Source organism: Anser anser (genome assembly GCF_964211835.1).
Source record: "Anser anser genome assembly, chromosome: 25".
Taxonomy (NCBI): domain Eukaryota; kingdom Metazoa; phylum Chordata; class Aves; order Anseriformes; family Anatidae; genus Anser; species Anser anser.
The window spans coordinates 5324743-5350640 of NC_139746.1; the positions used below are offsets into that span (position 1 = coordinate 5324743).

At 56.4% G+C, this 25898-nt stretch overlaps 1 protein-coding gene across 13 annotated transcripts; it reads right to left on the minus strand.

Moving 5' to 3' along the window:
- Positions 1 to 53: 53 nt before the first annotated feature.
- ATP8B3 (ATPase phospholipid transporting 8B3) lies at positions 54 to 25868 on the minus strand. 13 transcript variants are annotated; one of them, XM_083810740.1, is made up of 29 exons: positions 24908 to 25868; positions 23564 to 23675; positions 16581 to 16662; positions 15900 to 15991; positions 15372 to 15485; positions 14323 to 14421; positions 13792 to 13853; positions 13049 to 13121; positions 12887 to 12957; positions 12209 to 12291; positions 11460 to 11618; positions 10847 to 10935; positions 10534 to 10727; positions 9647 to 9855; positions 8738 to 8772; positions 8152 to 8308; positions 7532 to 7720; positions 6967 to 7079; positions 6446 to 6610; positions 6003 to 6114; positions 5635 to 5710; positions 5105 to 5243; positions 4203 to 4470; positions 3492 to 3715; positions 2825 to 2908; positions 2371 to 2610; positions 1941 to 2079; positions 1490 to 1620; positions 54 to 888 (listed from the first exon to the last, which is right to left on the minus strand). In XM_083810740.1, exons 1-29 carry the CDS (start codon positions 25150 to 25152, stop codon positions 658 to 660), a joined length of 3987 nt encoding a protein of 1328 aa, XP_083666866.1. In that variant the 5' UTR covers positions 25153 to 25868; the 3' UTR covers positions 54 to 657. The 13 variants fall into 13 exon arrangements, with proteins under 13 accessions (XP_083666866.1, XP_083666858.1, XP_083666864.1 ...); XM_083810732.1 differs by having other exon boundaries at positions 54 to 891; positions 5635 to 5779; XM_083810738.1 differs by having other exon boundaries at positions 54 to 891; positions 5635 to 5779; positions 16581 to 16656; positions 24908 to 25867.
- Positions 25869 to 25898: the final 30 nt, after the last annotated feature.

The window sequence follows — 25898 nt, forward strand, 5'->3', positions numbered from 1 at the left end:
TTTCTTCCTGGGAAATATGCTGGTAGCACAGCAGAGAGTTATAGGAGAGGAGAGAAAAGCCAGAGTCCTTTTAATTAAAAAATAAGAATAAAAAACAAGGTGATCCGGTCACCAGTCAGTTGTTCACACACTTCCCCAGCAGCCGCTGCTGTCCCCGAGTGGTGGCTCTGCAGGACACGCACGCAGGTGCCTGCTCTGCAGCATCCCTTGGGCAGTGCATGGTCCCTGGCCACCCCAGCCCTGCCGGGGGGGCTTTGGAGGTTTTGCAGCAAACAGTGTGGGGCCACAGCTGTCCCCAGGATGGGGACATTGGTCCTGGGGAGCAGGATGTGGTGGGGATGGGACATGGTACAAAGGGCACAGCATTGCTGTGGGCTGGGGCACTGCTGTGTGTATCTCATGCGGAGATTGCAAAGATGTGGAGGGATAAGGAAAGGACACCTGCAACATCCACCAGCTGACGGCTGGTTTTCACAGCTTCCCAGGCTCCAGTGAAGCCACAGAGTTGGTGCAGGAGATGGAGCTGCTGGCGGGACAAGCCCCAGGGTTCTGCAGCAGACCACAGGGGCTGCCCATGCAGCAAACCCATCCAACTTGGATTAAAATGCCCCCAGGAGGAGGAAGCCCCCCTGCCCCAGCAGGACGTGGCCGGGTTGGCTATGCTGAGGGGCTGTGGCAGGAGGGTGAAGGCGGGGCTGTTCCCTGGGGATGGAGACCCCCGGTGGCACAGGTGCCCTTGGTGCGCAGGCTGTCCCCGCGGGTGATGAGGCCGGCGTAGCCCTCCTGGTGGGAGAAGGCGTAGCTGGAGCGGCGGCGGAAGGAGCCACGGTGGACATGGGCACGCAGCTCCACCGAGGGCTCCGGCTTACGCCTGGCCTTTGAGCAGATCTGCTGCAAGGAGAAAGGGGACATCAGGGCTGTGGGCACCTCCTGGGCAAGCTCTTGCCCTGAAGATGGGTACAAAGCAGGGACACCCTCCATCGAGATGCAGTTTGGCTCCCGGCTCCACCATGGCCCAAGCTTCTTGGGGGGGATCTGTAGGGTGGGAATCTTCTTGGGGGTCTCTGAAGCTCACAGATCTCTGGAGCACAATCCCCTCTGTACCACCGGGAAGGGGTGACACATGGATAGAGATGGACCCAAGGCTGGGGGGAGGCAGTGGGACCTGCGCCAGACCTGATGCCTCCTAACTTGGGAGTCCTGAAGGCCAATTCCTGCCTGCAGGCAGAAGCAGACCTTCTCCAGGAGCTGGAGCAGCCTGCCCACAGCCTCCTCCTCATGAACTGACTCAGGGAGAGGGCCATGGAGCCAGACTTGAGCACCAGTGTCCTGAGAGCAGGGTGTCCACCAGCTGTGGTGCCATCAAGCAGAGGTGACATAGCCCTGGTGGCTTCCCTAGGGATCCTCACCCTCCCCAGCACCAGCAACCCCCTTGCCAGCCCCAGACTGGTGCTGGTTGGAGGCACGTCCTCCTCCCCGGAGCCCTCACCTGCTGGATGCTGTGTCTGCCTGTGATGGCGTGGTACGAGCGGACGGTGAGCGAGGGAACAGTGTTCACCACCAGGGACAGCAGGACCACGAGCAGGATGTAGGGATCTGTCAGGGCGTTCTGGCTGGCGTCTGTGGGCAACGGTCAAGCAGAGGAGGTGGAGAGGAGAGAGAGAACAATGGGGAGGGAACAGGCCCCCACCTACAATGGTGCTGAGGGGTCTAAAGAGGAGATGGCTCCTAAACTAGAGTCAGAAATCAACACAGCAAGATCAAGAGCCAGCAAGTTTGTCCCCAAGAACCATGCAGCAGGAGGATCAGGCCAAGGGATGTGACCCAGGCAAGAGAAGCCGTGATCTACAAGGTGGGGGGCAGCCCCTAGCGCTGAGTCCAGGCTGGGCTCCCCTGGCTCTGGGAGGGAACGGTGTGCAGGGATGCTTGGGGTATCCCACCTGGGAAGCGGAAGATGGCAGGGGCTATCCTGAAGGCATCGATGCTCTGCGTCAGGTAGGAGAAGAGGCAGAAGAGCAGCAGGCTGGCTGTGACCATCAGGAAGGACAACACCGTCCAGTGCTTGATGTCCAGGATGATCTGCAGGGGCAATGGCAGAGCACACTGTGCCTCGTGGAGGCTGGGGGGACCCCCCTTTCATTCGGACACTCGTCTCTAATTCCTCCCCAGTCTCCTCGGGGATTGTCCCCCAGCCACATTGGGCAATGCTGGAACATGCCTGGGGTCCATCTGTCCCACAACCCACGTGCCATTTGGCCTGGTGGCCTTCAATTCCTCGTCCTTGCCAGCAGCCTCCAGTACCACCATGCTCCACCCATCCCCAACTCGGGCACCAGGGATCAGCGTGGGGAAGGGCAGACCGGTGCTCACCTCCACGAGGACTGACAGCAAAGCCGAGGTAGCTACCGTGACCGAAAAGGACTCATAGTCACCCACGACCTTGCTGCCAACACAGTCCTTGAAGGCCCAGAAAGCGATGTAGAAGCTGGCGAGCGAGGTGCTGACACCGTGCAGGAGCGTCACGCCGAAGATGCGGTAGTTGAAGAGCTCATCTTGCTGCCCGATGGCATAGAGCTCAGGGAACTCCAGGCTCTTCTTGGCACTCACGTCCTGCTGGGACAAGGAGGGTGCTAAGCATCACCCTGCCCACCAGGATTGGGCCACACCACCCATGACACCCTTTGGGAGATTTGCGGCGTGTCCTCCGCCTGCTTGTCCCGGCGGGGTGGGGAACTGGAATCCAGCCCACTGCTGGGCTGATTTTCACCCACTGAGGATGCAGCCTCCAGGTACAGGGGCTGGTTGCAGCCCGAGGAACCTGTACCTGCTCCAGAAGGCCCACAGAAAGCACGGGGTGTGCAGTGTAGAAGACGTTGTAGAGCGCAAGGAACCAGCCCTCATACAGAGGCTAGAAGAGAGAATAAAGTGGCTGTGAGCTCAGTGCTGCTTTGGAAAGACTCGGAAAGGATGCCCAGGCACTGGGGAAGATGCAAGTCTCACATCTAAACCCCAGGGAAAGCCCTATGGACTTGTTCTGAACTCTGCATCAGCCCTGAGTTGTCCTCAGTGCTCTGCAGGTCCATGGGACTGTGCTGCAGGGTCAGGGAGCTGGAGTCACACCATGGTGGTCAAGTCATGCTGATGACCCTTGTCCCTAGGTAAAAGCTTCCATTTTTTGGGAAACCAGATTAAGGCAAGTGGCATCTTTCCCTACATCTGTGTAAGGTTGAGCTGTTGCTCACAAGAGCTGCCACTGCCTCCAAGGACACCCTGAAGCTCCTCACGGTGCTTTTCCCAATCCCACCAGCCCAAATGCAATTAACCAGCTACCCAAAAAATCCAGGGAGAAAGGAGACCAGGGAGGTGACGGGGACATGTGCCCATCAGGTGGTACCAGGCGTGAAACCTGCACCGGGTCCCCAGCAGGTGAATTGCGAACATCCACGGAATGAATGCCAATACACTCCCAGCGCACCAGCAGCAGCCCTCACCTGAGCCGTGAATCCGCTGTGGAAAGCGAACCAGACCTGGGCCATGAGACCGGCAAAAGTCTTGTAGAAGAAGTAGCGGAGGAACTTGCAGATGCGGAGATAGGCCCAGCGGCCGTGGACGAGCAGGAGGCACTGCAGGTAGGAGAACTGCGCCAGGGCGTAGTCGCTGCACTGCACGGCTTGCATGCCCTCCAGCCCGCTGATGCCCACCCCAATGTCAGCAGCTGCGGAGGACGCGGGAGGTTTTTGGGGAGCCCCTTGCGACCTTTGGTTTCCCAGCAGGTTGCTCCCAGGCTGATGGACAGGGGGAATCCAGAAGCGATGGGCAAAGGGAAAAAGCCCTCCTGCGTGTCCCACAGCTGCAGGAGTGATGCCAGGCACAGCTGGGCAAGCAGCAGCCCTTTATCAGGGGCTGCTGGAGGGGCAGGGAGTTCTTTGCCAGCTGCCCAGGCTGGGGCTTGAAGAAACTTCAAGCCATCTCCACTGCCAAAGCAAGTGGTCTGCCCTGCTCCTGCCCTAGGCTGGTCCTGGCCTCGTGCCTCTCGCTCCCCCCCCAGCACAGCCACGTTGGGGACTGGGATGGGAGCTCCCCTCCCAGCTCTTCACCTCGGAGGAGTGGGTGACAGGGTGGGGACGGCAGATGGGACACCCCACCCCCATCAGAGGGCCACGCTGTCCAAAACCCGGTTCTACCACAGCCCCCCGCCTCACTTTTGATCATGTTCACATCGTTGGCGCCATCCCCGATGGCCAGCGTGGTGGCCTTCTTGTGCTTCTTCACCAGCTGTACGATGAGGGCCTTCTGCTTGGGGGTGACCCTGCAGCAGATCACAGCCTGGCAGCTGGTGGCCAGGTCCACGAAGGCCTTCTCCACCAGGCTGCCCTGCTCCTGCGAGTCCATGGCCCCGCGGCAAGGCAGCCACTGCCACAGCCACCCCTCCTCCTTCATCAGCACTTCTCCCGTGTGGAGGATTTTGTCCTTAGGAGAGAGCACACGTGGTTGGGGCCGCCTGCCATGGCCAGCCCAGAGGGATGGGGCCCAAAGGCTCTCCCACAAGCAGGGAGGGGTGGAGCTGGTCTCAGCTCCTGCACATTCACACAAGTTTTGGGCAGGTACAAATGCGCTTCTTCATCCCCTCAGGTGTAGGGACACAAACATGGGCAAGGAGGGAGGATAACATTCAGGGCTGACTTTTTCTGAAGACCACCAGGGGTGTCCAGCATGAGGGCCCCCAGGGTCTCAGTGATGCTCTTGAAGCTCAGAAAAACAACCCGTTTGCTCCAAGTTTCTCATGCATTAGGTACTATGACCATGAGACCAGTTTGTCCCAGTAATGACCAGCAAAGCAAGATATCACCCACCAGCAGACCAGTTGGACATGTGTGGCTGAAGGCCCCCATCATCAAGCGATCAGTGTGAGGTCATCTCCTCCTCCATCGTCCATTCCCCAGCCCAAAACAGGGTTCCTGTGGCTTTTCCCACCCACCCCGTGCAGGAGGGGTGTCACCTCCTCCAAGTGCTGGTGCCACCGAATGCTTTGATAGCCCCGGGGCAGAAACAACCACCTGCCAGCAAGGACAGGAGCAGGGGTGCCTCCCAAGTGCCACCTTACCAGGAAGTCCCCACTGATGACGAGAGCTCTCTTCTTGTGGCACGAAGTCCCTGGGTGCTGCTGGGAGAGGCGGCCGCTACCCGGGGCTTTTCTGCTGCTGCTGCGGCTGTTTCTCACCCAGTGAGCCTCGAGGATCTCGCTGCGTAGGAGGGGACATTGGGCACGCTGAGTGGCTTTGGCCAAGGAGCACAGTTGGCCTTTGCCATCTCAAAGGCAGCTCCAGAGAGAAGGGGCTGTTACCCAGTAGTGGGAACAGGGGGGACAGAGATGGGGCACCCTGATATCAGAAATCAGCCCTGGCCCATGTGGTTTGGAGGCAAGAGAACCAGGCTAAGCACTTTATGGCCAAATCCTGCCAAGCAGAGAGCTATAGGGGCATAAACAGATGGAGAGAACTGAGAAGGCATCAGCAGATAGTGATGGCCATGGCCATCTGGGCTGGGATGGGGAAGAGTGAGTGTCTTCAGCATGGACAACCCACGCCCCCCCACCAACCTGATGTCCTGAGCCAGAAGGTCACGAAGCCTCACCTTACTTCCTTCTCCTCCAGGATCTCCATGTCATCTGTGAGCAGCTTGCACGCATAGCCGATGTTCATTGCCGTCTCTGCAACATGGGCACCAGTGGCCTGTTGTGCCCCCCTGTCCCAGCCCCCTGCCCTGGGGTCCATCAGCCCTGGGTGGGCAGCAGATGCTGGGGGCTCTGCTCCAGCTCTATGCCAACATGCAGGTGGCTTCCCCTGCCTCAGTTTCCCATGGGTGACATGATCTGTGGGACATGCTGTTGTTGTATATTAAAGGCAACAGCAGAGCCTGGTTGTTGCCTCCTCCCAGGGTCTCGTCCACTCTCTGGCCCTGGCTAGGGGAGAAGCTGAAATGCATTGGCTGCTTCCACTGACCTTGTTTGTCTCCCGTCAGCACCCACACTTTAATGTTGCCCAGTTTCAGCAGCTGGATGGTCTCAGGAACTCCGTCTTGCAACTTGTCCTCAATGGCTGTGACCCCAAGCAGCTGGAAGGAAGGTTGGAGGGGGTGTCATGACATGGGGCAGGGTGCCAGGGCAAGACACAGAGGTGGGAATTACCCCTGCATCCAACCAGGGGTCTTGTGTCCCTGCACACTCCTTCCCATGGGTGGACATGACCCTGCAGGTTTCCGTCTGGGTGTCTACTGGCATGTCACAAAGTCACCCCAGGAATATCTCCACCTGCCCTCCCACCCAGGGTGTGGGTGTTGGGCTGAACACCCCATCACCCCAAATAGCTGAACCCCACCCTCCTGCCCTTCATGGGGTGTGGGGACCAGTGCAGGTGCTTCCTCCTAATCCCCAGCTTCATCCCACCTCCAGGTTCTGCTCCATCTCCTCATACAGGCTGTCCAGCTGCCACGCGCGGTCCTGCAGCAAGATGCTGGCCTCCTGGTGCCTCCGGCTCCACTCGCAGTACTCGGCCTCGCTCACCACCTTGCTGGCCAGGCATAAAGTCCTCAGGGTCTCCTCTGCAAAGCGCTGCAGGGACGAGACATCGTGGCTCCCTTGCCTTGACCGGGACGACTCAGTGTCTCCATGGGCAGAGCTGGAGACCCACCAGGGTTTGAGGGTCTTCTCTGGGCGCTGGCTGTCCCCCCACCCACTGTCATCCCCAGTGATGCAACCAGTCCGTGCAGAACCCCGAGGATGGATTTGATGCCCTCTTAGCCCCTGTCCCACATGCAGGTGAAGCTCCTAGAGCAGAATGGAGCAAAGAAGAGCCAACTCCTGAAGCCAGAGTGGGAGGAGAGCAGCAGGGGACCCCAGGGCACCCAACCCAAAGCCAGCAGCAGGGACCAGCCAAACCCACCACCCCCGGCTGGCATGGGACTCACATCCAGCGCCCTCTCGGTGAAGGTCTCACTGGGCCCTCGGCTGCACAGTCGAGCCAGAATCACGGTGTCAGCCCCCTTTGTGTAGAGCCGGATTGTGCCCTGGGGGTCTCGCACTGGGAGGAGGGGAAGGACAGAGAGCTGCCACCCCATGCTCGTCACCGTCCCCATGCAGGGCCCTGGGGACACAGGCCAACCTGGCCGTGCTGCAGGAGGCACCTCGGGTGACACTGGTGGTTTTGTACCCACAGTCACAGGAAGCACAGGAATTTCTCCAGATCTACATCACCATGAGGCAGAAACAGGCCTCAAGGGCTGTCAGTTCCTTACATACCTCCGCTGGGCCCCTGCTTTACTTGCTCTCTCAGCTCTTCAAACCCTTCTCTCTTGCCTTCACCAAAGTATCAGGGCAAGCAAAACCACAGAGATGACCAGCACAATCTTTTGGGGTTCCCGTGCCAGCTGCCATCACTTGCAGACACCCTGGTGCCACCCCCTGTAGGGCTGAGAAAGGAGGGGACCCTCCGTAGGTAGGGAAGGTCCCCCTGAGACACCCCAACCCGCTCACCCAGGACAGACATCCTCTTGCGATCACTGTTGAAGTCCAGCATGGCCAGCACTTTGTAGGTCCTCTTCACCCCCAGCTCACTGATGGTGATGGTGTCTTGTGTTCGGGACAGAAAGACATACCCCAAGTCCCTGGCTGCCAGCACCAGCGCTTCTTCATCCGGTGAAGCCGCCTGGTAAACCAGCTGGCCTGTGGAAGAGGAACAAGGTTTGGGCAAGGAGAATCCCATCCGAGCATCTCTTACACACCTGAAACATCTCATTCTTGCCCAGCACCAACATTATCTATGGAGAGCCTGAAGTCCAAGCCACCAAGCTAGGGAATCTCAGCCCCTCTTGTCTCTCTTCTTCTGCTCCCTGGGTGGGAAAAGTGTCCAGACAGGGATGGATTATCCTCCCTGTGCTTCTGCTCCAACTACGTGGCTTTAAAACAACCCCAAAATGCCCATGTCTGGGCCAGAGGCTCAGATGCTAAGACTGGCCCAAAGCATCCTCGGGCTCTTAGGGCACCTTCTCCTCACCACAGCAGAGCTTTGCCATGTGGTGGAAAAGCCACCATGCCTCCCAGTGTCCTGAAGGGGAGCTGGACCCCGCACAGAACCGACAGCGCAGCCAACCCACCGCCCCTCTCCTCAACCATGACGGTGTGGCAGAGGGCCAGCAGCCGCAGGAACTCCCTCAGCAGAGGGTCGCTGTCCCGCCGGGCGGCTTCCAGGAGTGTCACATCGTTGGAGTACGACATCTTCTCCCCACGGTGGCTCCAGGTCATCCCCAACCCCTGCAAGAGACACAGGCACCTGAGACACCAAGAATGGGGCCACCCTGCAAGGCTCTGCCATGGGGGTGCTGCTAGGGTGAGATACAGCAACCCTGCGCTGGCATGGTCTGATCCAAGTCAGAGCCCATGAACCTTACTTTCTGCTGCCGACACTAAGGGGGAGACTATTAAGAGGCTGCAAAAATCAGATCTGAGGTGTTCTATAACCCTGTTCCCTTGTCCTTTACCGGCAGCTGAGGAACAGCAAACCCGCCAGCCCGAGGAAGCACATCCCTCCATCTCACAGGATGGTACCCCAGTTGTCAGAAAGCCATGCTCCACAGCAAAAGGCTGCTCCTGCTGCTGCCGTAACCAGTAACTGCTACGGCTTTGGCCCCAGTGACAAGCAGCGTTTGGCCCTGAGTTACGCAGGAGAGGGGAATTACGCACCGATGGCTGTTTGTTCTCACGGCCCGTGCCCAAACCTGCCAAAATAAAAATAATTCAGTTACTAGAGAGCTGGCAGGGAGCATGACTAGCAAGGGCTTCAAGCAGTTATTTCTACAATGGACTGCTTCTTTTGCTGGCCAAAACACTAGCAAGAAGGGACAGATTTTCAGCACCTGCTTGGTGTCTGTCCATTGTGAGCCACACTCCATTAGGACATCCACATTTGATTTATTTGGCTCTTGGACAGTTCAGACTGTTCGAACTATATGTTTTTCCTGTTAAAAATGCAGGTCTGGCTTTCATCCACATTTCCCAGGAGACTGGAAGGATTATGGCAATGCTGCTATCAGAGGTGCAACATGATGCATCAGATGGAGAAAAACTGTTTTTATGCCTGCTTAAAAACTTTGCTAGATTTTTTTTCCGTTCTCTTTGCTTTTGTCACTATCCATTTGTCTCAAGTGGTTGATAAGTATCTCAGGAAAAAGAAGCTCCATACTAAAGCTCTAGCTCTCACTACTTTCACTAATTAAGCACTGTGGCAGCCCCCAAAAGGCAGCCAAGAGCTCAAATAAATGGAGCAATAAGTGAAGGAAGGACTTGGAAATTCTTAGGATTCTAAGGGGGAAAAAACAGGCAGAATCATTAAAAAAAAAATCGTTACATGCATTTGCCATAAAGAAACAAAAGGAAGGATGACTTCTTCACCTCCTCCATAGGTCACCCGAGAGTCTCACAGTACCCAGACTTGGAGACAGTGCCTTCAGCCCACACACCAGGCCACCAAGATCCACCCACATGCCCCAAGATTTCTAGGAAGCCAGGAGGATAGGAATGAACCAAAGCATTCTAAATTCAAGGTCTACCTCACTCAGGAGTCCCCACAAACTTGCTACCACCAAAAGTTACCATAGACAGTCCCATTGATGCAGCATTTCTTGAAGCTCATAATATTTTGTGTCAAGGTGCCAGTCTTGTCCGAGAAGATGTATTCGATCTGGCCAAGCTGGTCATTGAGGCTGGTGCTTCTGGCCTTTGCTGGAATGTCCTTGACAGCGTAATACATCTCCAAGTCCCAGTTGATAAAGAAGCTGTTCACCAGATAGATGAATTCAAACCTATGGAGCGAGAATGGAAGAAAGCTTACACCAGGGAAGGAGATTGCATTACTCACAGCCCAGGGGGACTTGGGGATCTGCCTCCGAGAGAAAGGGCAGAGAGGAACTGCCTGCCTGGGTCCTGCTGCTCTGAGCTGGGGATAAGCAAGTTTTTGTTGGTGGCCAGATTTCCAGAAGGCACATCACACCAGACAGGGAGCCCACTGGGTCCCAGGCAGCTGGACTCCTCTGAAAATCTGGTCCTTGATGTCAAAATTCATAGATGTGGAGATCTGGTGAAGGGTTTAAAAGTTTGTCAAGGGCTTTTCCCAGCACAAATTGTGATTACCACCTGCTTGCAATGCCTGTGCCCTTCTCTTCCCCACCCCTGCTGCTGCTCCATGGGGAAACACCACCTTTATCAGTCTGTCCTCTTCAGTCTGGCCCCAATTTCCAACATCAGTACGCGTCTTTACATCTCTTTTCTGGCTTTCCTCTGAGGAGACCTCAAAGCATGCTATCAATGTTTGTATTCCACCCATACCCTCTTACAGCCAACGGAACACACGGGAATGACTTGCTCAGCTGGGCCTTGCATGCATCCCCATTTTGTGGCTACAATCCAAGGCGCCAGACGAGGCCCAAGGGCAGGGAGAGGGGTGCTGAACGCTGATTGTTTGCAATCTCTGTCGTTCTTACGTTATGTACATGGACATGGGTATGATGATGCTCAGGAGGATTGCGAAGCCCCAGAAGCTGAAGAAGGCCTGCTTGGCAGGAGCAGTGTGTTTGTAGAGAGCAGAGAGGTAGGTGTGCTTCTCCTGGAACGTCTTGGCCCAGAACCCGGAGGCAACGGCGAGGCACAATGACATGGCCAACAGCACCAGGAAGATCTGAGGTGGGAAGCCAGGATGAGAGCACCACGTCACACAGAGCCCACCAGGCTCTTCTAAGGCCAACCACTGCCCCTTCCAGTCTGTCTCATCTAACTGTGTGTTCGCACTGCACTTACTATGATCACCAGCCGGTCCATCATGCGGTCCAGCTTGGTTTTCTTCCGCTTGATCTTCCCACAGTTCCTCATAATTTTGGAATCAAATCCTGTGCGAGAAACATTTTAGAAGTAAAGACAAGTCCGCAGTCCCCAGAAGGTCACCTTGCAGCTAAGAGATGTTGCTTTCCTCCATAACATTATCTCCCCAGCTCTGAAGGATTCAGAGGACCACATCCCTTGATCAGTGGTTAATGCAGCCATGTCTGCACGCTCAAAGTGCTGCTTATACCAGAGCTCATCCCTCCTCTCTGCCCAGAGTTACCCATGGCCAGGCTCTCAGCTGTCTGAGCCGTCTGTGCAGGAGGCCACAAAGTGAAGTGGAGTCAGGACGTGATGCAGGTGAAATATAACCTGGAACAGGGGGATGTTTGGAACCACCACACCACCTGCCTACCAGTGAGCCCAACACCAGGAAAGCTTGGGAGAAACTTTTGGGGGTCTGTTTACTGCAGCAAGTTCTCCTCACTTTGCATCAGCAGAGAGCCGGACCTCCTGACACTGAAAGCACTTGGGCAGCTTAAAATCCCCGGGGCCCTGGATGTTTCCTGCCCCCCCTGACCCGGGCACTCACCTGCATAGATAACTAAGCCGTAGCAAAAGTCAGTGTTGCGAAGCTTGCAGCCTCGCAGCAAGATCCTTTCACTGTCAAGCGCGTACGTCTCGCCCCGCCACTGCAGCGTGCCGGTAAAGCTGTGCATGCGGCTGTTGGGCTCCTCGCAGGTCACTCTCCCTTGATCAGAGGATACGATGCAGGTGTTGGCTTTGGGGGAAACATGAGGTCCTTCCTCTCCTCCCCATGCCTGTCCCCTCCAGGGAAGAGGGGAAATTGAGGTTCCTCCAGTGTGGTTGTCATACGGGTGACTCAGGTTAAGGCTGGCTGAGCTGGAGCACCAACCTGCAGTACTAGGAGGGTGCTCAGCCCAGGGACCACAGTGGGCTAGAAAATTGGACACAATCCCCTTCACTCCCAGAGCCCCTGACAGCACCCTATGGAGGACCAAAGGGGAAAAATCTGGGGTCTGAGCTCAAGTTTGGGAGCTAAGTGCTCGATTCTGGTAGGGAAAACAGAAGCCAAGGCAGGGGAAAGGCGCACAACCCCATCGCAGAGCCACGCTGCTGGGGAACGGCCTCCACGCAAGGGCCTGCAGCTAGAGCCAGCCTCCAGCCTCGTGGCAGGGACACGTGCAGCCTCCTGGTGGAGTGGTGGCACTTGGTGCCCCAGGGGACAGCGTGAGGCCAGCGGGAGCACGGAGACCTCCCGAGGCTGCACGGGTGTGATCCCGGGGGGACGGACACATCCTGGCCTGTGCGGGGGCTCACCATCAAAGGCGGCCACGCTGCCCTCGCTCGTCAGCTCCCGGTGGGTGACTGGAAGGGCCTGCCTGAACTTCAGGTTCGTTTCCCTGCGAACGAGAACCGGGGAGGGGAAACTGAAACAACCCTGCAGGGTGACAGAGCTGTTAATTGTGCTGTCAGACCCATGGGACAGAGGCTGGCATTAATTATCAGGCGATTACATGAGTGACAGTAGTGCTTGGCGATGGAGAGCGAGATAGGGACCTATCACGGCAGACATCGAGCACTCATGCAGGGAGAAAGGCCTGGCCCCGAGACCCTGTCATTAAATCACCCTGCAGACAGGCACGGCGGACGGGCAGGCAGTGTCCCCGTGCGGCCGGGGGGAACTGGGGGATGATGAGATAGACCCAAGGTCACGAGCTGCTCGGGATTTTCCCCAGCTCTGGACAGGCCCCAAACTCTTGCCTCAGAAATTTCTTGGCCCTCCATTTTCAAAATGTGGGGCCCAAGATTAGGGTTTAATTGCATTTCTGCAGTGTCTATAGATTTAGCTTTTGGAGGAGCCCCCCCAATGCCCTGACGTCTGCTGGACTTGGGCCTTCCCAGTATTCCACCCCCCCCCCCCCCCACCACCTCCCAGTGCTGGTGGTCCCCAAGGCTGGAGGCTTCAGCTGGGACATCTCCTGCCACCCTCCTCACCCATCGATGTCAGCGGTCTCCACGTAGCACAGGCTGCTGGGCTCAGAGCTGCACAGCAAGAGCATGTCGGCCTTGGAGAGCAAAGGGAAAAGAGCACGCAGCTGAGCCTCTCCTTGACGAAACTCTCTCCAGGCATGCTGCTGGCCCCAGGGCATCACTCACCGGGACAAAGCTTTCCTTGCGCAGGCGGACGATGTCCCCAACACAGATGTCACACCATTTCTGCCAGCGGAAGCTGAAGGAGAATTTAGGGGAAAATATGAATATTGCAGACCTGGAGGCTGCGTTTTACCTTCACGGGGCAGTGGGAACATGGATCATAGCAGGGCAAACACTGTTTCTGCCCTCTGGACCAGTGTGTCTGCCCCGGCTTCTTGCATGAACTGGGGATGCAGACTGTTGGTTCCTCTGCCATCGTGGTGGCCTCCTATTTGTGTGACCAAAGCTGAGCTCTGAGAGTGGCATGGGACCCATTTGTCCATATCCCCTGTACCTATAGAAGGCAGTGACTTCCAGCCCTGGCACCTGGTGGGAAATACTGGTCCTTCCCTGGACCAGTTCTTTTGCTAGATCAGAGTTTAGCAGAAATGCAGCAATGGGTTAGCTGTGAAGACCCGGAGGAAATTCTGTGGCTGGAAAACTCTCCTCCCAGTTTATCACAGCAAACCAGTGCTTCTTAGACCTGTTGTCTGTGAAGGGATATGATCATCCCTACAGGGAAACACCTGGACCTGCAACAGATTCTGGGAAGTGGTGCTAGTTTGCAGAGTCAGGCACGGTCCCATCAAAACCCTTCATAACTGCTACACCCAAGGGTGCTCAGCACCATGATGATCCATTGTTCCACACGTCTTCACTGCAAGATGGTAAAGAAAACACAGGTAAAGCTCCCCAAAGCCCCTCACCTCTTCCCAGACAGGATTTCACATGGCCTGCTGTTGATGTTTCTGTCACTTTGGTGACGGCCCTGCACAAAGGAAAGCAAAAGAAGAGGGCAAAAGAAAGGTATGGGCCACGTCAGACTTTCTCGTTCTATGAAAACAACCCTCTTAAATGTCATAATCTCTGGGTTCCTCAGCCCTGTGACAAGATTTGATTTTTGAAGCAATTTGAAGATGTATTCTGATGAATAAAGAGGCAGAAATCCCCCAAGATATTTCTGGGGACCAAATTGGGAATACAGCCATTGGCTGGGATATTAAAGATTACAGGGTAACAGAGATGGAACTCCAAGTCTTAAAGGAAAGCAACTGTCTGGTCATGTCCTTTCAAAGGGAACAAACAAAGCACTTTGGACATGGTAGAGTTGATGGTACCTCAAATGATGGCATCTCCCAAACTTTCCAGTTCACCCCAGAGCAAAAGGGCCCTTCCTGCTGACCTGCTCCCCAGTAGCTGTGCCCGACACTTCCAGCCTCCCTCCAGCCCATACTCACAATGTCATCGATCAGGTCTCGTAGGGCCCGGATGGTGAGAAGACAGCTCAGGGGGAACAGCAGGGTGTACCAGGGCAGCGTGGAGATCTCAGGAATGGTCTGTAGAAGAAGAACACTTGCAAAACATTCATCCCTCCTTAGGACACTTTAGGTCTCAACTCTCCTCCCTAGGCAGTGCCCAAGGATGGCTGGAACCTAAAATGAACCAAATTAGCATCTCTGTCTACACAGAACTGCTTTGTTAAATTTCTACCTCTTTTAATGTGGAATGTATGTGGATCACTGAGTGCGGAGGGTAGGAGTTTTGTTTAGGAATTGTCTATGTGATCTTAGCTTATATCCAAACCCAACCAGTTTAAAATAACCCAAAATAGCCAAATAACGAATATTTTCAGCCCCTCAGAGTTCCCAAAAGGCAATGAACACCAATGAAAACCAGTATGTTTGACACCGTTTTATACTATCAGTGCAAAAGAAGAACTGACTTCAGCTCTAGTGAAGCAAACCAGATGTACCAAAATTGTGTGAACTAACTGCAGAACAGAATCTTAAATCATGAGGCTACTATCATTGTGAAAAGCTCTCAAAGCACCGTGTAACCTCTCGAGCGATATTCCTTCAACATCTGGTTCACCTCCATGCACCAACAGGACTTCGGTCTACTGGCTTTTGCTGTGAACTGTGCTTTCTTACTCCTTTACCTGCTCTGCAGTCATACCTCAAATGCCTGGAGGGTATATGAGTTTGTCCTGGTCTCAGCAACTGATCTTGTGAGACACAGATCTTCCTTTTGCTCCTCACACAGAAGAATTGTTTCTCATAATGAATGAGGTGGTTCAGTGGATATAGTTGCATATTTTGGGGCTGCATCTAATCAGATAGAAAGCCCAGGAGAAGTAACATGTTGAGATCCCACTGTGGTCCTCTAGAAAGGTTGGAGAAGGGAACCCAAGCACCCTGCCAGGCAGCCCCCTACCCTAAACACCAGCCAACCCTCCTTTGCTGGACAGCCTCTCACACAGGAGCTTTTACCTTGGTGTCCATCTCACCTGTAAGAGGATGACAAAGACAAAGTAGACGTTGGCCATTCGGTGGAACTGCTCATAAAGGTTCAGCGGCAGGAAGGTCAGGATGTTGTACTTGGCTGTCTTAATGGCATTGCCCTTCCGGGGAAAAAAAAAAAAAAGGTTATATGACTTAAAAGTGAAATGAAATATTGTGCCTCTGATCATCTGTAACTTATCTAATTGATCCCCAAAAAAATGCTCATTATTTAGCTCTGAAAAAAGATGTTTTTGTTCAATCAAAACTTTTTTCATAAATCTTTCTTTTGATTTGATCATCAGATTAAAGATTGTCCTTCATACAGTTCTGCTCCTTGTCTCAGAGCCCCAGTGGGCATTTAGGGCACAGGGCAAACAGCAGCCCTTCCTCTTCATTGCGGATTACGTTTGTGACTCTCCATCCTACTGGGGATCTCTGTGGCACCTCTGTCAGGTCACCCCCCCGACCACCACCAGCTCAGGGCATCAGGGGCTGGTAGAGAAATGGCCCAGGACTGACACAATCTGACTCACTGCATACTTCTTCTTGGTCAAGCAGAAGGCAAATTTCTTCTTGAACTGCATGTGGTAGCTTCTGTTGTTGGCCCTCACTTCCCAGGTGAAAGCTGGAAAAGCAAGCGGTCATCAGCCAGGCCCTGGCCACCAACCTCTGGCCTCCAGGGACAGGAGGACCCGTTTTGGTGTCACTGGGCTCTCGGTGACATACTTCTGCTGAGATGGGCTTTCTGTAATGCAGCAACACCTTAGGAGCAGACGGGTATAGGTGGGACAGAGCTGGGTCTTGGGGACAGCTGGGTTTGTGGAGTGGACAGAACAGGCAGGAGAACAGAAGTTTCCAGAGGTGTAGGACTGCTGCCCACGCTTCCCCTTGGAGCCTCAGGGTAAGCATTTGTGCTCAGGTTTTGGTTTAACAGTGAATAATCAGGCCAGGTTAATGACGACTCCTCCAGGCACAGCTCTTGCTATTATTAAAGTTATTTGTTCCCCTCCCAATTTCATTTTTTGCTATCCCAGTGCAGATAGCACCAAGCACAGGACACCACAGCCGTGTTCCCTGGCTCCTGCACCCCAGCTGATGGCCCATCCTTCCAGACCATTTCCCCAGGACCTTTTTGCCCACCTCACATTCCCTGTCCTATACTCAACCACCTCTAAATAAAGAAAAACCCCAAGCAACACTCATTGCATGCTGACCTGGCAGCTTCTTTTTTTCATGCAGGCAGCCTGAGGCTGGGTCATGGTCATCCATGCTGACACCTCTAGGAACAAGCTGGACCTCGGAACAAGCACAAAAATATTTGCAATGCTGAGCAAAAACAATGTGGGCCCACCAGAAGGCTCTAAAGCTGGGGGCTTCGCCCCTCCAGGGCAGGACATCACACAGAAGGGACATTTCTTCTGAGCACAGCAGGGTGACTTCCCTGAAGCTGCAAACTAACCTAGATCTTTTTACTACTCCAGAGAGTTAAAACTGCACTCTCAATGTTGACATGAGGGCCTCAGTGGCCACTTGAATGCCACAGAAGGGGTGGTGTCAGGCTGAATATTTGTTATGAGAAAACTTCCTTCTCTCTTTGAAGCCTGATTTCCTTTTCCTTGCCTTTTGCAGGACCAGCAACAGCTAAGATCCGAAGTGGTGTGAAGCCTCTTTCAGACCCACCTTGCCCAGTCCCAGCTGCCTGTGACAACTCAAAAATTTTCTCTCTGAGGAAGTTATGGGAAATCATTGAAGTCAACAGCACAGAGGAGAAATTCTCCCCATCCTGCCATCACACCCAAGCATCCGTCATGCCGAGGGAGCAACCACCTTCATCAACGACAAGAATTTCCCCTACACTCAGTAGCTCAGTGACCTCCCCTGCAGGGATGTTAGGGAAGATTAATTAATGTTTGTGAAGTGCTTTGTGATCCTTACATGAAAGAAGCCAGTGAGGTGTAAAGCATTAATTACCTTATTATTAAATAATCTTACACAGAAGTCTGTGCCTGCCATTATTTCTTATCTCATACCTTTGATCACGTCTTTTTCCATTCTTTCACTGAAGTGGCTACTCCTCTCCCTGTCACTCCTCCTGGTACGAGGCAAACTTGATATCAGCTGGCCCTGACACACACCGCTGCCCTGAGGTGCTCTTGGGTGACACCAGCATCTCCAGCACTGCCACCTCACCCTGGGTCAAGGAGACCCCAAACACGGGCAGCACCTCAGCCCCAGGTTTTGCCCGTGTCCAAGAGCTTGGCCAAAAAAAAGTTTTATCCACATCCTACTTTACCACTAAAGACTCTGCATTTGTACTTGAATCCTAAACTGCACCCGTGGAGTCAGGACATTTGGGTCCCATCAACATTTTCACAGCATGATCGAGGAGGAAGATGCCGCAGAGAAGAGCTGCTGCGCGTGGTGGGACACTCGTGCCAAGTCCCACAGCTCCAACACCCTCCCGTAAGAGGGAGCAGGAAGAGCAGGGATGCCTGGAGAGATGAGATTCCTGCACAGAATGGGAACCGGGTGCCCAGCCCAGCTATTTCCACTTGGTTTGGGTAAAATAAGTTGGCGAAGGATTTGACACAGAGAAACGCAGAGCTCCGACCTTCCTCCCTGAAGCTGAACACTCATAACCACGAAGCTGTCAGCTGGGGACGTTTTCCCCTGCAAACAGCCAGTTCTGGGCTACACCTGGTTGCAAAGAGACAAAGGAGGCACAGCGAGGTCCTCACCAGCTCGAGCCCCCCCTGCGGTCCCCAGCGGACCCAGGGATGGCAGCCAGGACCAGCCCCAAGCCCAGCTCTGCAGGCAGGTGATGAGACAGGTCCAGAGCCTGGGAGTCAGCAGGCAGGTCGGGGTCGGCTCTGGCCACGGCAGCCAGCTGAGGCCATTAACCCCTGTGAGTGCCCTTGGGACCCTGACCCATCGCTCACAGCATCTCCCGGCTCCTTGCTCCAGGGCATAGGCATGAAAGCTGAGGCTGGCAGAGGTGCGTGCCGAGGTGTTTGCTTGGGCTTGCTGCCTCCATACTAACAAAACGTGTGATTTCTTCGATCAAGAGTCTAAGTCCGTGCTGCCTTGAGTCTCACTGAAACGCACTGGAAGACCTCAGCTCCGCTGGTGGCCATCCCTGCAGAAGATGCCTCTGCGCTCAGGATCAGGCCTGAAGGTGGATGTCCACCACGTCCCCACGTGCACGAGCCCCCTGGTACCATCTAGTGATTGCTGTTAACCCCTCCATGCTTTGCTCCTCGGCTCCAGAGGACCCATGCTCCTGGATGATGCCAAATGAAGGTGCGGCTAATTAAGCACTGGCAGTCGGCGGATGTGGGGACCTCCGAGGAGCTGAGCACTGTGCACAGACAATCTGGAAAACAACCCCTGCATCCGAGCCCTGAGAGCAGGGGAAAAGCAAAAATAGGGGAAAAAAACACTGATTCAAAGCACAGCAGAAACAGTTCCGAGGAGGTACCAGCAGCGAGCTCACATTGATAACTGAAAATAAAAATTACACCTTGGGCATGTGGGAACAAGCATTAATCTGGTGCCAGGGCAGGTGGCAAACCTGAGCACGAGCTCCATCCTGGGGCAAGAAAGGGCTGGAGATGGCCAAAGGCAGAAGACAGCCTCCGGCTGCACTGACAGCGATTAACGAGCCCACGGGAAGCTCCGCCAGCTGCCGGCGCTCTGACCCGGCGGGGAACGGCCAGTCCTGCCGGTCCCCGGGGTCTCAGCAGCAAAATGCAGCTGCAAATCAGCGAGGCGAGGCTGCTTCATGCTGACAAGACATTGCACTTCGCCCTGGGCAAGAAGCAGGGCTTTCTCACCCAAAACTATACTTTTGGGCTAGTGGAGGTTTGCATGGATGAACACAAATAAACCAGATTTAAATGGGAAGAGGCACTGCACCAAACGGGACCGGCTTGGGAGAGTGTAACACATGGAGGTGACTATCGGGAGCTGAAGTGCCCTAGCTCCCTGTTACAGGGCCGTACAGCACATTTTGTGGTGGTTTTGCCTCTGAAATGACCCCATAAATGTTTGGTTGTTGCTTTGGTCAGCACGGGTGTTAGTATGAAAAGCGCTTGCTTCCCTGGGAGCATCTGTCAGACCCACGGCAGCCGCCGGCCGGGACTAGGGGTTTCTGGTTGTGTTTCTTCCTTGCCTGCTCCCCCTAACAAAAAAAAAAAAAGCTCCAGCAGTGCTTGAGGGAAAAAATGACAGCATGGTGTCAGCTTCAGCTGACCTGAATTTTCCATTTTAAAGAAATCTGTGGTTTTAAATCAAGCATCTGCTTAAGTTGTCTCCCTGACTTCCCATGTTTTGGCAACTTCACTTTTCATTGAGGGTGAGCCACCTCCTGGCCGAGATGCCGAAGGATCTCCCTGGGAACCTCACGTCCCCTCGGGACAACAAGGGGGTGAGGGTCTTGGTGCCAACCCCCCAGGGACCTCACCTCTACCGGATCGTGGGCACTGCCGCAAGCAGCCTCAGCATCGCTGGGGTTGTTTACCTGACTGCCATGTCCCTGTGGGGCCCCAGCTGGTGTCCTGCCCCCCGGGACCCCGACCCCACAGCCCTGGGAGGTCCTCACCTGCCCGCCAGCACCCCCAGCATCGCCCCGTTCCCGGAGCAGAGGGCACCAGGGGCTTCTCCAGCTCCATTTTCCCACAGGCTCAAAACAGGGTGATTTATCCCAGCACACACATTCAGATTTTCACCAGAATTAATCACACTTAGGTTTCAGCTCCCGGGGGGGCTGCATTTCTGGAGGAGGCTCAGCAAAGTAGGGTGACTGTGTCAGATCAGAGCCTGCCCGCTGCTGGACATGGCCCCACTGAGCCCCATACATGGGGGCCCCTGCAGGCAATGTTTAAAAGAAAAAAATATGTATATATAAATACATAGGTTTAAAATATGCTGAATATATGTATAAATAAATAGGTTTAAAATATGCTGCTGGTTAAATAGGGTTAAAACAAGCCAGAGATGCCTTGTCCCATGGGCGACGCCGTGCGATGAGCAAGTGGATGAAGATGCCTGGCAGCAGCCAGCTCATGCTTATCGCACTGGGCGGAAACGCCCCCGCACCGCGGCCAGATCCAGCCCAGGAAAGCCTCTGGGGGCTTCCCAGATGTGCCCAGGCCATAAATCTCCTTCCACACACCGCTTGCTCGCCCTATTATTCCACCTGCCTGCTGCTTTGATCCAACCCCACGGGAAAATGCAGCATCCCTGTCCCCATCCCGGTCCCTGTCCCCATCCCGGTCCAGGAGAACCCCAAATCCTCCCCTGTGCCCAGCAGCCAAGCAAGGACCAAAGTGCTCTTAGAGGGGGGCTCCCCCTTCTCCCCAGGGTCCGCAGGGACAGACACAGCCCCCAGTAGAGCACCCGCCGGCCACGAGCCCCCCGGCCCCCGCCCAGTGCAGGCAGCACCCATGGGTGCCCCAAAGCAGGCAGGATGAAGGGGGGCTCATGGGGAGAGTAATAGGGAAAAAGCAGAAGGGGTGGCTGTGCCACACTCCCCCAGGCTCCCCGTACCTGCACCGATCCTGCCCGTGGCCCTGCTGCCAGCTATGGCTGCCACCGCCCTGCCCACCGGGGCCGTGGGACAGCCCCTGCCACACCTCCGGTGCTGGCCTCCCTGGGGACCCGCCTGGCCCTGGCACGGACCCAGTCTGCACAGCTTGGCCCCAGCACCTCCTGCTCCAGTGAAGCGTCAGCACCCCCCCAAACCACAGCCAAGGATGCAAGGGGTGGGCAAAGCGTGGGGGTGTTTGGGCAGTGAGCACGCAGAGGGGGCAGGAGGGCACTGGAGTGGGGAGACTGGTTTCACTGGGAGTGCCCCAGTCCCTCCGAGACCCCAGGTTTGGCACTGGCTCCACCGCTCCACGAAGAGCAGGGAAGGAGCATGGGCCAGGCATGACCCTGGGGATGGGGGGTGGAGTTTCAGATCCCTGGAAGAGGGGAGAGGATAAAAATCAGCTCTTTGGGGCAGCTCAGTGGCACCAACCCCAGAGGGCATCCCCGAGGGGAAAGCCAGCCCGTTGGATCCCATACTCCCATCCCTGCCCCACACATGTCCCCCAATACGCTCCTCTCGCGTCACCAACATCCTTGAAGCCTCATCGTGGGGCTGGGGCTGGTTCTCCAGCACACCAGCAGAAATGCCCCGCTGTGGTGGTCCTGCCTTAGCCATTGTTAGATTAATTGCTCGCTGCAATTAACCACAGAAACCTGGAGGTGATTAAGCAAGTGCTAGGCTAGCAGTCCATAAAGCATTTACAGCGCAGCCATGAGTAACTCATCTGAGGTCCATAAACAACGCATCCACACCGTGTCCCTGTGTCCCCATGTCCCTGCTGTGCACTGGGTGACACAGCCCAGCACCCAGCCTGCGTGGTCAGGGCTAATTTGGGTGCATCCCTATCTGGGGTGACATAAACCCATCCCGATGCTCCTTGCCTGCTGGAAAGGGAGGGGAAAAGCTCACCGAATGACTGCTGTGAGCCAAATTAACAGCTTACTGCCATTTCCCACCCAAATTTGGTGAATATCATCATGCAGCATTTCGAAATAAAACCACGGGGCTGCCCCGGTGCTGCAAAAAAACAGGTCAGGCACCATAGCAGCAGGCAGGGAAGTGGCAGTGAGTGCCTGGCACCACTCCGGCACGGTGCGGGGCCGGTGATTCACACTTCCTAGGAGCTGCTCTGCTCTCAGGCCGCTTCTCCCAGCCCCTCTGTGCGGGCACAGCCTGGCCCCTTCCCGGCACCGCTGGCTGAACGCAGTGAGGCAACCCCGGCGTGATTCATGCTCTGCGCCGCCGGGGTTTGCTGAGCTCGGGGGTGAAGCCATGCCGGATAAAACCATGGGTGAGCGTGCCTGGCCATGCCTTCCCGTGTTGCATGTGCTGTTTAACACACCCCAGCACAGCAGCATCCCCCTGTCCCCCAGGGCTGCTCACTGCTCTCCCACCTGAGCGAGGCTGGCGATGGGCACGGTCCCTGAGCTCCTTGGACTGGGCCCCCTGGGGAAGGAACACAGCGGCAGCGGGCGGGAGGGGAAATTGTGGTTGAGTGTTGCAAAAAGCATCAGTGACAGGAGGATTCCGAGGGGCAATCTCCATCCTTGGAGGTGCTCAGCCCTCGATGAGATGCAGCTGGCCCAGCCAGGAGAGGTTTTGGGCAGTTCTGCAGCCCTGAACATTCACCACTAGACATAACCAGCCCCTCCCCACAAACAGGAAGGAATTTCTCCCTTCCTGCCCCCCCCGGGCCCATCGCTTGCCTTCGGACCCGCTCTCACCAGCAGCTCCTCCAGCATCGCAGCCATTCCTGGTGGCTCCTAAGGCCCTGGAGCAGCACCCAAGACAAAATTCAGCATTTCAGCCCTTTCCTGTAGTCCCCCATCTGCTGCCCTGTCCCTGCCACTCTCCTTTCGCCCCTGGGACTCTCCCATTTGCCCACGCGCTGGCTGCACTGCACGGCCCCACTCCGAAGCAACCTCCCTGTGACAGCTCCCTGCTCTCTTAACCCCACCATAAAATCTGCATTTTTTCCCCCCATGCAGCCTCCCTTTCTCACCGGCACAAGGCTCAGAGCTGGCGCTCCCACCTGCAGCTCAGCACCAGGGCACACACAGCTCCGGAGACTCGAAAGAGCCACTGCTGGGACAGGCCAGCGGCCACGGGGACGTGGTGGGGACAAGCCTGTCCCCAAGCCTCCGCGCCCCCCCCAGCTTTCACCCTTGCTTCCGGCTGCGGGGGGCAGAATCCGGAGGAAGGAAAGGGCTTCCCACATCCTGCCCCGACACCCCCCGCAGGGACACGTGGCGGGTGATTTCGGGCCACCATGGGCACCAATAACGCCGAGGGACAACGGCCGAGGTCACCCTGGTAACGGCAGCTGGCAAAGATGACATTTTTACCAATCGATCGCTCCCTGCAATTAGCTGGACCCACCCAGAAGCAATTAAACAAGTCCTGGGAGGCTGCGCACAGCGCCGTGCTGGGGTGCAGGGACACCCGTGCGCTGCGGTCACCCTCCCGGTGCATCCCCCCCTCTGGGCACAGGGGATCCCCATCCCCAGGGCTGCCCCGCGGTGGCAGCAACCCGTGCCTGGGCGGAGAGGAGCTGAAGCTCAAGCCTGGTTCGTACCAGGGGAGCTGAAGTTCAAGCCTGGTTCTTACCTTCACTCGTGGGTGCCTCGGGCAGACCGAGCAACTCCGGGTGCCCTGCTCCGAACGGCTGAGCAGCTGCCGGGCCCCGTTTGCACGGAGAAAATAATTTAGGGAAGATCCCCTGCGGCACAGAGGTTGTTTCTCAGCCCGGAGCAGCCTCGAGCCAGCACCTCCCCAGGCTCTGGTTAATGCAGATCCTGCCCCAAGCTTCAGTTCTCGTTCAATCCCCAGCAGCTGTGCCCACGGGGGCCGTCACCATGCGATGGCATCGCGGCACTGGCCCTGGGCATGGCTGCGTCCGGCCCCCGCCACGGCCCCCCAGAGGCTGCGGGCACCGGGGCTGCCCCATGCAGGGCGGTGGCAGGAGCACGCGACGCCCGCGGCACCCAGCAACCGCCTGCACCACCCAAAATCTCCCCCCCAAACCTGCACAACCAGTCGGCAGCACCCTCCTTCCGGCCCGGTGCCCGCACCCTCCTCTTCCTCCTCCTCCGCTCCCGGCCACCCCGCTGCCACCCGGGGACAGCGATAGAAGGGCAGGAGGTGACACGGTTCCTCGGCCGCCACCAGCCCCTGCTCCCCCCTTCCCCTCTGTCACCGGGGAGGTGCAGAGAGACCCCGATCCCTGCAGTGACATCGGTGTCACCCTATCTGGCTCCGGATTTAGGGCTGAGAACAGGGACCCCCGTGTCTGGGCACTGCAGGGCACTTTGGGGGTCCGGGCCATCGGGGGTGTGACTGTCCCCACACAGACCTGCACCACGAGCTGTGACACCGGAGAGTTGGAGCCAGAAGAGACCTGGCAAATCCGGGCCCCAGAGCTCCCGGGGAAAGCAGGAAAATCCATTTATTGAGCTGTAGGAGAGGCTGCAGCATCGTCCCAAAGGCCCCCCAGGCCATCCCCCCCCAGCCCTTGGGGAGGGGACGCGGGGGAGCAGGACTGGGGCTGTCACTGCCCTTCCTGCCCCCACAACCCCACTTTGTCCCTGCTTGAGCCCTATTTAAGAGGCAGCAGCAGCCACCCCCCCTCTCCATGCCCCCTTGCACCAAAGGCTGGATTTGGGATTTGGGTCTCTTCCTCTGCAAAGGGACTTGCAGGAGTGGCCCTGAGCAGGTGGCACTGTCACCACCCAGGCTCTCCCGTGCCTCAGTTTCCCCAGCAGCAGCACCATCCCCACCTCCTCCTCCTGGCTTCAGAGGCAAAGCTCCCCCGAAGAGCAAAAAATAGCAAGAAAGACCCTCGCTGTGGTTTCCTTGGGTAATGAACAGTTCTGGCAGCGTCCCCTGGGGCACAAGGTCTTCCAGGGAAAAACGAGGTGGTTCAGACCAACAAGACAGACATCAAACACACACCTGCACCACCGGTGTCCGTCCGTCTGTCCAACTGCACATCCATCTGCACGCCCGAGGCTGGGTGACCTGTGCTTTCCTGGGACCAGAGCTCTTGCAGCCCTAAAATCCTGCCTGGCTCCACCCTCAACCTTTGCAGTTTCCCCGAGATGAGACAGCCTCTTCCGTCCACTGGGCTCCAGAACAGCAGCTCCGGGCACCACAGGGAGTTCCCCTTGGGGCCGATGATGGGTCTCACCTCGAGGCATCCGTCCCCTTCCAGCCACGCCCCCCCCAGCAGGTGACCTGCAGGAGGGGGACACCGGGGAGGGACAGAGACCACCCACCCCATATGGGATCACACCAGGGGAGGGGACGCCAGAGCTCAGCACCTCGCAGGCCCGTAGAGGTGGCTGAGAACGCAGCTGAGCCGTGACTTTGACAGCAGCCTAAGTAACCGCTGCCATCGCCAAGCCATCACCAGCACGTTAAATAAAACACATTGCCAGTGAGGTCATCTAATAGCCTATTATTTTTTTATTTGAACTTTTTACCTTCACCTCTTCCTCCGTGCTGAATCAGCTCCTTCGCTTGGCACTTTAATTCCTGCCCCATTTGTGAGATTGATAGGGGCTCTCCCGAGGAGCCTGGTCAGGCGGCGACAGCAGCGGGGCAGGCGCCAGCTCCCCGGGCTCTCGCCCCAGCTCGGGGGCAGAGGTGGGATCCGGGACCTGCCCCGCTCGGGGCTCCACGGGCACCACCTCGTCTCGGGCACCAGCTCGCAGCCCCAGGGGCGCCCGGATTTCCGCAGCAGCCGAGGGGCAGAGATCGCTCAGAGCCACAAAGCCGGTTACAAGGCTAGCAGAGCCACGTCGGCAGGACATGGAGGGAGTGACGGATCAAGTTCAAGGGATGCTCCAGGGAAGCCTGTCCAGGCTCCCCCACCTCTGGGCTGGCTCCAGCTCCCCTCCCCAGCCCAGCTGCAGGTAAAGCAGAGCCAGACTCAGGAGCATGC

Bases quoted from the DNA above. Each gene is read 5' to 3' on its own strand.
- ATP8B3 (XM_083810732.1), bottom strand. From the start codon at position 25,152: ATGCCTCGAGGTGAGACCCATCATCGGCCCCAAGGGGAACTCCCTGTG. The intron at 13,122-13,791 runs GTGAGGGGCTTT...ATTCTCCTTCAG, and splicing joins GAAATCCTGTCTGGGAAGAG to CTTCCGCTGGCAGAAATGGT. The intron at 2,909-3,491 runs GTGAGGGCTGCT...TCTCTCTTCTAG, and splicing joins ACAGCGGATTCACGGCTCAG to CCTCTGTATGAGGGCTGGTT.